The following is a 12624-nucleotide window of genomic DNA, read 5'->3' as shown; positions in this document are numbered from 1 at the left end:
GGTGGTCGAGGTGGGGATTGCGCATACGCGTTCCTGAGCTCGAAGCCAGCTCAGTGATGGCTGAAGCGTCAGCACCCAGCCACGTGGCGGTGCATCCCAGGCTGACCATAACTTCGCCCCAACTCTTTCGTTTCGGCCTTTCCTTAAAAGTCAACCCCGTCCATGTGCAATGGGTAAGTGAAACTTGTATTCAACCGTTCGTGAGATGGCCGCTGGGGATTAAGAAACTTAGTCTTCAAGTCCCAATCCCCTCTCTAGATACTTTTAAAAAATCTAGGGGGAGCATTGGTTAGGGCATTCCATATTCACGGTTGCGGGCACAACATTTTGATTCGAATTAAATCTAGCCGGGTAACGCAGCAAATAATAGCTACGAGTGTCCAGACTAGTATCAAGGTGTGTAATCAGGTAGAATCGATCTGGTGTAGTTACCTAGCGTGGGGTGCCGATTCTTGGTGACGGATTGGCAGGGGCTTGTTGAGCAGTCATCGGGTGCAAGACTATGCCGACAGAGAATAAGAGAGGAAGACGAGTAACCAGAAGGGAGGAATCCAACCAGCATCTTCAAACGTCAGGGGCAGCGGCAAGGGCACCTTCATACGGCGTAACTTTATCTTAATAGAAGTCTCCTCCACGTATGCTAACGTCGGTAATCCTATTGAGGAGTAGCCGGATCACTGTCTTGGAAGTCCTGCCTGATGCCGCCTCTAGGGCATCTGTATAGAAGTCTTCGCCCGGTGTATCGACGGCAGTAATCTTATCGAGGATCAGTCGGACCACAGCCTCAGACCCCCAGCATGATGCCGCCTCTAGAGCACCTTTATAGAAATCTTCGCCCGGTGCATCAATATCGGTAATCTTATCGAGGAGCAGCTGGACTATAGCCTCGAAACCCCAGCCTGATGCCGCATGTAGAGCATCTTTATAAAAGTCTCCGCCCGGTGTATCAATAGCGGTAATCTTATCGAGAAGTAGCTGGACCACTACCTCGGAACCGCTACCTGATGCCACCTCTAGAGCATCCCTATAGAAGTCTCCGCCCGGTGTGCCAACGTCGGTGATCTTATCGAGGAGAAGCCGGACCACTGCCTCGCAACCCCTAACTGATGCCGCCTGTAGGGCATCTCTATAGCTGGCTTGTCCAATGATATGGGCACCCTTCTCAAGGAGCAGCCAGACCACTGCCTTATGATCATGTAGCGATGCTACCTTCAGGGCATCTCCATAGCCGGCTTTTCCAATAATGTCGGCACCCTTCTCAAGGAGCAGCCGGACCACTCCCTTGTGGCCATGCCGTGATGCTGCCTTCAGGGAACGGTATATTACGACTCGTTCGTTAATGTCAATATATCTCTCGAGAAGCATAGCGACTGTCGCCTCGAGTCCTTCCGTTGATGCGTAATACAGGGCAATTCCAAACTCGCTGCCTGATACGTTGGCGCTGGCACACTTCTTAACAAGAAGCTGGGCCATTGAGTCTAGCCCTTTTCCTGTTGCCACCTCTAGAGCCCCTATATAGAAGCCGCCGTCTTGTGCATTGTGGGCGTCCTTCTCGAGGAGCAGCCGGGCCACCACCTCGTGCCTTTCAACTAATGCCGCATTCAAGGCATTTCCGTAGTGTCCACCTTGTGCATGAACATCGGCACCATTCTCGAGGAGCAGCCGGACTACCGCCTCATGCCCTTTCACTGATGCCGCCTGCAGTGCATTTCCGTAGTATCCACCTTGTGCGTTGATGTCGGCACCGTTCTCGAGAAGCAGCCGGACTATCGCCACGTGCCCTTCCCCTGATGCCACACGCAGGGTGTTTCCGTGGTATTTGCTTTGTGCGTCGATGTCGGCACCGTTGTCGAGGAGCAACTGGGCCACCATCTCGTGCCTTTTTAACAATGCCGCATTCAAGGCATTTCCGAAGCGTCCGCCCGTTGCGTGAACATCGGCGCCGTTCTCGAGGAGCAACCGGACTACTGCCTCATGCCCTTCCACTGATGCAGCTTGTAGGGCATTTCCGTAGTATCCGCCTTGTGAATTGACATCGGCATAGAAATCTGTCGAACTTTGCCGCGGGAACGTACGAAGAAGCTCAGACAAAACAGAATCCAGTCCAAGGAATGACGCATAATAAACGGACGATCCTTTACATCTGTGGTGGTGATCGCGATGGTCGACGTCCCAGATGCTAACCCAAGTCTCAAATGCACCCCCCATATTTCCAAACAGTCGGACTGCTTGGGTTTCGACCTGATACAGATGTTTGGCTCCATTACGATAGTGCTTGTGCCAGCTTTGTGCGGCGTAGAGTGCGAGCGGATAGAGTGCACGTGTTGAAGTCCCTGGCACTGACAGGGCGGGTTGCAGCAAATACGTCAGACAGACAGAGGCTATTTCGGCGTGAGCTTCTGATCTTTTCACGCTGAATTTTGCAACCCTGCCGTGTATCCGTTCAGATTCTAGGTACTCCTGGACTGAATAGTGTGCGATGCGTACAGTGGCATCAATAAATCGGTTCTCGTCAAGTTCGATAAACCCAGGACAAATGCGACGAATTTCGTCTCCATCAGGCAGCCTACCGTCCAGATCAAATCTAGGGTCATCTCCTAGTTCCACTGCGACCGCTTCAATAAGTTCCGGTACCGTCAAGGGTCGCTTGGCGCAACAGAGCAAAGTCAGAATCCGTCTTGCATCGTCCTCGGACTCTTTGTCAATGTTGAGTAGCATCCGTTCATAGGTTTCGTCTAGAGATCGAGGTAGAGACACTAGCAACCTATCAAGTCGACGTTTGGTTTTGGGACAGGACTCTAGTGCTTTGAATTGACATTCAACCCAGCGAAACCTAGTTAAACTTAGCCCCGGAAGTTTAATAAGAAGAGTAGTTTCGTTCGGACAGCCATGGATCCCTAACCGGCTTGTGAATCCCAGCAGAATAACACCGCTGTAATAAGCATTACAAGCCGATTAGAGACTTCCTACTGCCCAGACAGATCTACTCAATTGAAATGAGAGAACTCACACGCCTTTGGCACGCTCCGTAAGTTGTGTCTCTATCTCGTCATAGTGTTCCTCCCACTTTTGAAGCTGTCGATTCTCTCTAAGATGTTTGGAGATAAAGGCACCAATGTCGTGGTCAATCGCATCATTTTTTAAGGAGACGGTCTCGTGTTGTGACAATTGAAGCTCATCGCGAATGTCAGCCTCCTCACGACTTGTGACAAGGATATGAAGGCCGGGCTCCAGCCAAGCCCGGATGTCGGATAGAGCCTGAAGCATGTTGCTGCGGTGCTTATCGCGTGGGCTTTCATCCAATGCATCCAAGAGGATATACACATCGTCAAATCCCCGTACGAGTTGATGTAAGCAGTCCAAGAGGGCTTGATTAGGCGGCATCGCGTTGGGGTGGCTCTCATATAAGCGTGAGAGGTGCTCGTGGTTGTCATTGAGCTGACTTGACAGCTGCAAAACCAGTGCGCGGAGCAACGCTGAGGTATCTTGTTTGGACTCATCGTTGAAGGTGAAAAAGAAGAATGCAACCCCAACGCGTGGGTTAGACCTCCTATGCCGATAGGCGTATCGTATGGCGGTTGAACACAACACTGACTTGCCACACCCGGCGAAGCCCTTGAGCCACAAGAAGGAATTGGGGTTTGTGAGCCAAGAGGAAAAGGGGCGCCCTTCAACGAACCAGAGCCCGGTATCGCGTTGCCTCTTCTCGCAAGCATTGTTGTAATTCACAGTTGAATCAGGGGCCTTCAGCCACTTGCGGATTTCCAATGAGATCTGGCCAGCTCTGACCAGGTCTAGCAAGTCTTTAGTATCCTTGATGTCATCATGAACACGGGAAATATCCTTCTGCCCCAGCACCTGCAGTGCCAAGGACAGATGCGAGACGATCTCGTCGATATCTTCACTGAGCTTTTGCAGCGTGCTCTGCCGAAAAGGGTACGCTACCCGGTAAGCGGCTGTCCGGGCATTGGCTCGGATGCCATCTGTAGAATCGCCCTTGAGCTTCTCAGCCTCGGCTTGCAGCTCTTGGATGCACCCTTCGCAGGCTTGGGCCGAAACCTCGATATTCCTGAGCAGGCCTTGGTCGGCGCCGTGGAATTGGCGGTTCCCAAGCTGAGTGTACAAATTCTCAAGCAGGCCGAGGAGATTTCCCAGCTTCTTGATGGCAAGAGCGACGTCGGCCTTCTGGGCCTTGTACGCCGAATAGAAATTGACGAGAGTTTGCGTGGCTTGGATGCCTAGTGAAATGAGGCCAGCCACGCTCCCAGCGATGGAAAGAGGGTCCGACATTTGTCGAGTCTGCGTCCTCCGTGGCAGGCGCGATCGGTCCTGAGGTCCTGAGGACTTGGCCCCCCAGGGCTTTGTTGCGGGAAAGGGCAATCGAGGTTTACGGAGTAGAACAGGTGTCTTGTGGGCTTGGGAAGTCCGGCAAGTTGGGATTGGGCAATGGCAGAATCCAACCCCCGCTTCATTGTTGCCTGCTGTGGCCTGCACTTTCCAGATCCTTACAGGACGACCGCACATCAGGCCGGCCACAAAGAATTGCTCAACGCACATTACACCTCGAATATTGGTCTGTTTATTATAGCGATATTATAAGAGTGTTAGAATAGATGTATTGTAATCCGAGTAGCCTCACTCTTTTATAATAGTGTGATTTGTACATGGAAAACGGCCTTGTTGCGAACTTTGCTGACAGATAATTATGCTCATGCATATGTATGGAGACCGCTTATACTACATAGAATCAGCGCATCATGTTAACCATCTACGACAACTCCTTCTCGACCATTATGCCCATCCTCATATTATTCCACCTTATGATATAAGGTCTACGATTGTATCGAAATTAGCCATACACACTATTTCTCGAAGACTACGGTGTCATCATAAACGTTCGCCACTAAAAAGCACCAGAGCTTGTTGGAATTATTACCATTATTATGGCTTCACTGTTTCATACACTCATACTTGGCCGGTTAAACGAGATTGGAAACAAGGCATTATTGCCGAGCCTATTCCTAACTGTCTCCCCCCGTCGGCCGTTTGCATGGCCCTTCCATCAGATCTGCGTATCTCCAAATGTGAGTCACGTAGTGAAAACTTTTGTTATTTTAATATAGGCCCGCTCTTTTTAACATTCAGCTTTCCATGTGCCCAGTTCAAGTGCCTCCATACCTCGTCGAGACTTGGCGCGGAGTTGCCATCAGATGGAGTCCGGCTCCAAAAGCTCAGAAACATAGAGCATGATGCTCACTTTTGAAGCGGGGATACGTGTTTCCCTTTCGTCGTTGAGTGCATCAAGTTTTAGTGAGGCTCGGGAGCATGCACGCACGTACCCGTAGGCAACATCCAACCAAACGTCGGAGATGTCCTAACAGACAAATGCCCCAAAGGGGTACCGAAGAACCTAGGCAAACATCGAAGCAAATACCTACTCGAAGTTAAAGTCTGAACCCGGCTCCGACTTCACACCATGCCTCACCACTGCAACCGAGAACCGAAGGCTTCAAGTTCCGTTTCACCTATCAGCATCCGCAGTCATCCTTTTCCCTCTATCCCCGTCAGTATATACCTGGGTGTCAAGACGCCTCATTCTCAACAAGCGAAAACAATTCCGACAGTTTGGAACAATGCAATGGACGTGGCATCCATGCTTCACCATGCTGGACATAGTCATCCTGGGCCGGGGCGATGCCTAAGAGAGACATCTTTCCGGCCTACAGGTCGGGTGTCTCCCAAGTTTGGGGAACTTTCATCATCCACTTGATGTACGCCAGCCAATCCAAGACTTTCCCCCTGTTCCCACAGTCAGGGTAGCTCACCCGCGTCTGCTCATCTCTGGGTCCTACACAGGGATCGCAGTACTCGCCTCGTCCCCTAGGTTAGACACGGCGTTCCCAAGCCGCCAGACGGTCCGGAAACCCATGAATCGATAGATCCCAGGTAGGGTCTAATTGGGCTGTAGAATGGAGGAGGCACCGCAGCACACCCGGCTCAATGTCACCGAGGCGCACGCGCTACGGTCCTACTCTACCAGCTTCGACACGTCCAAGATTGGCGAGTCAGAGTCCAGCCCCATCAGCGAGATGAAAGCGCAGCTGCTCGTCCACCAGCCCTACTTGGGGGGGGCTTTGGAAGTCCAATACCCTCCAGGAGTTGATAACAGATATTACAATTTCTTGGTCAAGTGGCGAATCCTCCACCGTCACTTGGAGCTACCCGTGGGGGTATACTATACAACCTAGATCGAACTTGACATTCTACTCGAGATAAGCGCGAGCGACTGATAAGTTCGAGTCCATGACGCCCGGACCCCGGCTGACCTCATAACTTGCCTCTTATCAGACCTCACGCCTCTAATAACACCTCGAGCCACCACGATGGGATGGAACGGTGCTCTGGAGTTAGAAGCCTTGGAGGAGACGGGGCGATGGCGTGCGCGGGTGGCCCCCTTGATATCGAGCCGGGATACCGCAACGATGCGCCCATCCTTCCTCCTACTTCCAACAACCCCTACATTCGGTCAACTACATTAACGAGGATGGCTATACCACATCCAATCATTACCCGGTGAATTCCAGGAAGCACCCAGAGACCTCGGGCCTACACCCGATGTTCTTGCTTCTTGTCCTGGCATGAGTTGACGACCTTAACTATACGCACCACGGACGCCCACGGGCCTTGCTGGTAAAATCCATCACTGATTGTCTTTCTTCCATCGTCGCTCTTTCGTTGCATAGTGAGCGCCACAGTTTCTTCTAAGCGATTGATAGAAGTAGACACTTAGTTCTATGCCCGTATCCTCGAGGACGCAGTGGACGCAGTGGAGGAGCAATGTAAATATGCGGCGCTGTAGGAGGCTGCAATACAAGTTGAGCGCACCATCATATCGATTCGGCCTCAGAGATAGTTGAGACATCTATATCAAGTGATAGCCAGCGGCTCCGGGGAGATCAAGGTTATTTTATGGAGCTCCCGCTGCGGCTCCGTTCATGACTTGATCCTTCGGTGGGCCCCGGGCATGCCGGATAATCCGGGACTCGGGGTGGGGCCGGAGCCGGATGCAACGCCTGCTCGAGGTGTCACCAGTTAATATGGAAACCCATCCAGTTCCACGGAAGAGGCACCAGGTGCAGAAGACTAAAACAACATTATTCATCGCAAGAAAGAGACACGACACTAAAAACAGACCCTCCTTTGTCTACCATCACATCGAATCATTTCAGTTACATCAAATCAACATGCATTCATCTCGCCCCATAAAACACACCACCCTCGCATCTACCCCCCCCCCTTTTCAACTCCACTCAACCATCCAGCCGCTCTAGTTTCACATAGCACTGCGCCGGCTTGTGCGTCAGCGTCTGCACAGCCCCGTACCCAGACAGCTCGGGCGCGCACCTGGCCAGCCGGAACCGCCAGACCAACAGCGTGAAGGTGATGCGCAGCTGGAGGCGCGCCAGCTTCTTCCCGGCACACCCCCTAACCCCCATCCCAAACGGCATGGTCGGCCCGGCGGTCGCGTTGAACACTTGCTGGCCCTGCTCGTCCGCGGTGAGCCACCGCTCCGGTCGGAACTCTGCCATGCCGGTGTGGTCCCACGGCGGCCGGGCTCCGCGTTTCTGCCCACCGGGCGCAGACGCGCTGCCAGTCTCATACTCCGCGGTGATTCCAGGCTCTGTTATGGACGGCCCGAGAGTCATCATGATGGCGGTGGTGCCCTTGGGGATGCGATGCCCCAGCAGCTCCGTGTCGCACGTGGCCTGCCGTTCGAGCATGGGGATGGTATGCCCGAGTCGGGACATCTCCTCAATAACGGCCTCGAGGTATGGCACCTGAGTGCTCGTGATCTCCTGAGCCGTTGGCATGCGCCCTTCATCCACAGCCACCGCATGGGTATCCCGCAGGGCGTGTCGCAGCTTATCCTGCACCTCCTGCGAGTCCGACAGGAACTTGAGGCCCCAGAGGGCCGTGGTGCTCGACGTGTCGTGGCCGCCAATGACGAAGCCAAACACCTCGTCGCGGATCGCGGGCGACCAGTACACCGGCTTGCGCCCCTCCCTCTCGGCCGTCAGTCTCTCCCTCTGCATCATCATGTCCACCGCCGACCCGACCCACGTGCTCTCGTCATGCCAGTCCGTCTCGGTGTTCATCCTCCGCACCGCCTCAAACACCTGCTCCTTAATATACGCGTGGCGCAAGCGGATCCTCCTCGACTCGCTCGGCAACTTGCTCTGGAACCACCAGAGCAGATGCCCGTAAGGTATCTCTATCAGGTCACCCACGACGTACGTTGCATGCAGCGTCGCCTCAATGGTCTCGTGGACGGGCTGGTGGTCGAACTCGGCGGCGCCCGCGGTGGACGTCTTGACCCTGTCTGGCGTGAGGCCCTGGACGTAGCTGGCCTGTGGAGGGATGGCACGGTGGGGGAAGCTGGACCCAAAGCTGAACTCGAGGACGGCGTCGAGAGAGGAGTGGAAGATGTCCAGCTCGGCCGAGAAGGGCCGTCCGCCCACGACATGCTCCTTGGTGGCCCACAGCTCGACGAGATCGAGGGTGCCAGCGTAGACGTTGGGCGCGACCACGCCGTGCAGGAAATCCTGCGTCATGAGGCTCTGGAACTGCCGGCGCTGAGTCTTCCAGGCTTGGTTTGCCTTGAGGTTGATTTGGTGATAGGGAGCGTGGGTGCTGAGCAGGTCGATGGTGAAGTCGGCGCGATCCCATTCCTTTCGGTGCATCATGACCTCCCTTGCCAGGTTGAAGTCGGATATGAGGACATAGGGACGAGCAAATGGCTTGATGAAGACCTGATGCAGAGGTCCATTGCTGAGGCGCGCTTGGCTGAGAAGCCAGTCCGCAATTCCGCCCCCGGCGCGGATCATAGCTGGCACATCGCCCAGGAGAGACTGGACAGCTTCAGGGTTGTAGGGGATGCCGAGAAGCGGCTTCGGGAGGAGAAAGAAACGAAGGAAGTAGAGAAATGTAGATCCAAGTAGCAGGAGACCAATGGTATCCTTGAGGTCCCATTGGGTTGCAGAGATCTTCTCGACAAGAGCCGACATTGTCACGGGGCTGCTCTCATAGGCAACAGTTGTTGATCCGGTCTTGAACAGTCCACATAAGGAACAGAAACAGAAAAGTTTTAAGCTGCAAAAAAAAAACACTTTATAAGAGAAAAGCACCGGGGACTCGAGGCCCCAGTGAATGCCAAGTCACGTCTGCCAGCTGTCAACACCTGACAAACACCGCGAACACTGCGAACCCTCCCAACAGCTGGCGCAGCAAACGGGACGGTCTTGGCAATGATTCATGAATGCTAGTACTATATATGCAGCTGTCTCAAATAAGACTCGATATCTTCTCGTATACTTTCGGTCACCAATCAGAATCGTCCAAACTACCCAAGCAAGACGACTTCACTGGAAAAGCTGGCCACTTAGGGGAGAGTCACATCGTCATAGCCAGACTGATGAGACGGATTGCGCAGAACATATCACGCAGGCCAATAACAGACACCCAATGCCAGATCATTGTCTGAAGCCATATCTTCTTTAGGCGAAACTACAGCTCTGGGTCGAGCTCAGACCGAATTAACTTGTTTTCAGGTTCGAGCAGCTGCGGAGCGACTATAGTCACTCACTTCTCACGAAGCACCGCGAAGCTGCACTTCCGTTGACTTTTACATGTTGTTTTTTTTGGGAAAATCTATTACCATGTTGATCTAGGTCTGGAGCAAAAATGAACTTCCCTTGTCTTTTGCAATTTCGAGCTTGGTGGCCACACTCTGAGTGTCGGCACTGCCTGCGTGTCACTTTTTGTTCAACTCTGTTCTTGTAGTTCAAATTCAATCCCTTGTGGCATTGGGAATCAGAACACTGTGAAATTGTCTAATGAACAATGAAGTTCATTTTTAACAGTCTCTATTCATACAGGAAAAACTCATTGTTCATGCCTGCGTTTTGAGTCCTTGCCCAAATCTCTAAATAGATAGTCAGTCCACCTCGATTGCTTCAATCCAGACAAGATTTTGCTCCGAATAGTACATTCATACTCTCATTGATCGTGAATAACTGCTACTGCTTAGATATTTAGAAACCCCCACATCAGCCACTCTACCCTCATCGCCACCACCACCAAGACATCACCAAGACAACTGCCTCCAGCATGCCCCACGCGCTCTGCTCCCGAACACCTCTCCCCTCCTCCCCTACCCCCAGTCCTCCTCCCGTCCCCGATTGTTGGGACTGGAAATGTCACGAGTGCAAGAGAATTTACCCCATCACTGTCACCACCCGCTGCCTCAACTGTGGCCACCGCATCTGCTCCACTCGAGACCCCTACTCCCACTCCTACTCCTCCTCTTCTTCTACTTCTACCTCATCCTCCACATCTACATCCACACCTCTCCGCCGAAGCTGTAGCCACCAGCATCCCCTCAGCCGCCGCAGCCGCAGAAAGGGCCCCTGCCGATCCTCCTACGACTACGAAGGCTGGTCCGCCTGGCAGCAGTGGCGCCGGCGCGCCGCCGCTGACCGAGACGCCTCACCGCTGCTGATAGAGGGTAGCCGCGCGCAGGTGTGGGGGATGCCGGACGTCGTGATGCGGTACATCGACCCGGGCCGCGCGCGGCGGAGGAGGGCCAGGAACGTGCAGAAGCTGCGCGCGGAGAGGGAGGCGGAGCGCTGGGAGAGGCTGCGGGGCGGGAGGGCGCGGTGTTTGGAGGACTGCGACTATCCCAGTCAGTGTTTCTTTGAGCGCGAGGAATGGGGCTCGCTTAGGGAGGAGGGTGGGAACAAGGAGGGGGGGCAGGAGGGAGAAGAACGGTGAACATTCCACCCGGGGTGAGTCGTCGAGCAGAGACTAACATATCGCAAGATGTGGACAAGACCGCCCAACCCGATGATGCCGCCGAGGTTTCAACAGAGAACCATAATCCCGAGGAAGATCACTGGTTAACGGAGGAGGATGAAGTAGATATAGATGAACTGGTGCGTGTGCACAACAAGTTCCTGGGGGGCTAAGGGGAGACGGACGGATCTACATAACATTAGCAGTCTAGCGAGCATATTCAAGGACCTTGGGATTTACATCATCAGTTTATCGCATAATGCTAACAAGATATCGCTAGCCTTCTGGTACACTTGCGAGCAGGCATACATCTTAACAGCGTGCGTATTATTCATCTAGCCGACACAGCAGTCGGCAGCCTCCATCAGCCAACTCAAAAGCAATACCGTTTAGTCATACAGGGCCCCTCCGATGCGGAGGCAGAGGCGAGTAGGGGACAGTCGTCCCTCCCGTGCAAGTTGACCGAGCCTTCGAGCACTTGCACTATCCAAGTCCACCACCCTTGGCCAGGTCGGCCGGTATTCGATGAGCAGGTCCCCTTGTAATGGACAAGTAACAAATCATTCCAACGCATTCCCATCCCATAAGTTGCAACATCCGACCCAAACAGAACAGCAACGAGCAAAAACAAGACTATCCGAGCAAAAGCGAGGTGGGCTCAGCCCTCCAGGGCCTTGGCCTTCTTCTTCTGCTCGACCTTGAGAAGCAGCGCGCGGTTGATGTGTGGCAGCACACCACCAAAGGCGATAGTGGCGCGAATCAGGGTATCCAGCTCCTCGTCACCGCGAATGGCGAGTTGCAGGTGGCGGGGGGTGATGCGCTTCACCTTCAGGTCCTTGGCAGCATTCTGTGGAGAATTCCAGTCAGCACGAGGGCAAAACATTGCTGAGTCAGGGCAATGCGAGAAGAGGTTAGACTTACGCCTGCCAGCTCCAGCACTTCAGCAGTCAGATACTCGAGCACAGCGGTAACGTACACGGCCGCCTTGGCGCCGACTCGCATCTTGTTCTGGGTGTTTTGCTTGAGGAATCGCTTGACACGACCGCAAGGGAACTGCAAGGAACTTGTTAGTTGAGCTGCGAATACGCGATGCAGTCCCGCGGCGGCGCATCGCCACCACTGGTGTTGCGGCCAATTTGTCATGCGCGCATTTGACCCATCGCCTGCCGTGCGAGACCCATCATAGCGGGGAAACGAAATTGGCTATCACGTCGCGGAACACCAGACGCGAAGAAACACGCGAACGGACAGGATATCGAGGTCGTGTGTGCCGTCGTGTGTCGTATCGAGGGAGCGAACGCGTCGAGTTGCCCGCCATGTTCGAGGTATCGTCGAGACCGGTCGGGTGGAAGGCGATGACAACGCGCGCAAGGTAGCGGGGGGACGATGCGACCGCCAAACGGGACAAAAAATCAATGCATCAGACTCACCTGCAGGCCGGCGCGCTCAGAGTGGCTCATCTGCTTCTTGGACCCCTCGGCGCTCGTCTTGCCGCCCGAGCTCTTCCCACCAGACGACTTGCCCTTACCGCCAGGCATTGTTGAGGTGTTCGAAAAGACGAAAGGGTTGTTGGTAAGATTCACGAATGTAGTATCGAAACCCGCTGTGAAAATCGCGGATTCGAGGCGGTGATTTTGGAGCGCGGCGACCGTGTTGATGCTGTAGTCGGGTGGGTTGGTGTTGATGTTGATGTTGACGGGATGGACGTTGGAGATGGCGGCGGCGGAGTGGGAGAAATTTAGCAGGCCATCTGGAGCTGCACTGATCTGGGTC

General features: G+C 53.9%; 4 protein-coding genes across 4 annotated transcripts; all 4 read right to left on the bottom strand.

Annotated features, from left to right (window-relative positions):
* Positions 1 to 615: 615 nt before the first annotated feature.
* Positions 616 to 2120, bottom strand: ACO1O0_006672 (ankyrin repeat domain-containing protein; the record flags this gene model as incomplete). The annotated part of the gene is made up of 2 exons (XM_083196055.1): positions 616 to 2048; positions 2117 to 2120. 2 exons carry the CDS (start codon positions 2118 to 2120, stop codon positions 616 to 618), a joined length of 1437 nt encoding a protein of 478 aa, XP_083049071.1.
* An 886-nt stretch (positions 2121 to 3006) lies between these two features.
* ACO1O0_006671 (uncharacterized protein) lies at positions 3007 to 4472 on the bottom strand (the record flags this gene model as incomplete). Its single annotated transcript, XM_083196054.1, has 2 exons — positions 3007 to 4359; positions 4392 to 4472. 2 exons carry the CDS (start codon positions 4470 to 4472, stop codon positions 3007 to 3009), a joined length of 1434 nt encoding a protein of 477 aa, XP_083049070.1.
* Positions 4473 to 7310: 2838 nt separating this feature from the next.
* Positions 7311 to 9065, bottom strand: ACO1O0_006670 (uncharacterized protein; the record flags this gene model as incomplete). The annotated part of the gene is made up of 1 exon (XM_083196053.1): positions 7311 to 9065. The coding sequence occupies one exon, from the start codon at positions 9063 to 9065 to the stop codon at positions 7311 to 7313; it is 1755 nt and encodes a 584-aa protein (XP_083049069.1).
* A 2444-nt stretch (positions 9066 to 11509) lies between these two features.
* HTZ1 (histone H2AZ) lies at positions 11510 to 12389 on the bottom strand (the record flags this gene model as incomplete). The annotated part of the gene is made up of 3 exons (XM_083196052.1): positions 11510 to 11698; positions 11773 to 11904; positions 12282 to 12389. The coding sequence occupies 3 exons, from the start codon at positions 12387 to 12389 to the stop codon at positions 11510 to 11512; spliced, it is 429 nt and encodes a 142-aa protein (XP_083049068.1).
* Positions 12390 to 12624: the final 235 nt, after the last annotated feature.

The sequence above is a fragment of the Amphichorda felina genome (genome assembly GCF_050947745.1).
Source record: "Amphichorda felina strain 45539 chromosome Unknown scaffold_6, whole genome shotgun sequence".
Classification (NCBI taxonomy): Eukaryota; Fungi; Ascomycota; class Sordariomycetes; order Hypocreales; family Bionectriaceae; genus Amphichorda; species Amphichorda felina.
Note: the sequence above shows the minus strand (reverse complement) of the source record. Positions and strands in the feature narration are given on the sequence as shown.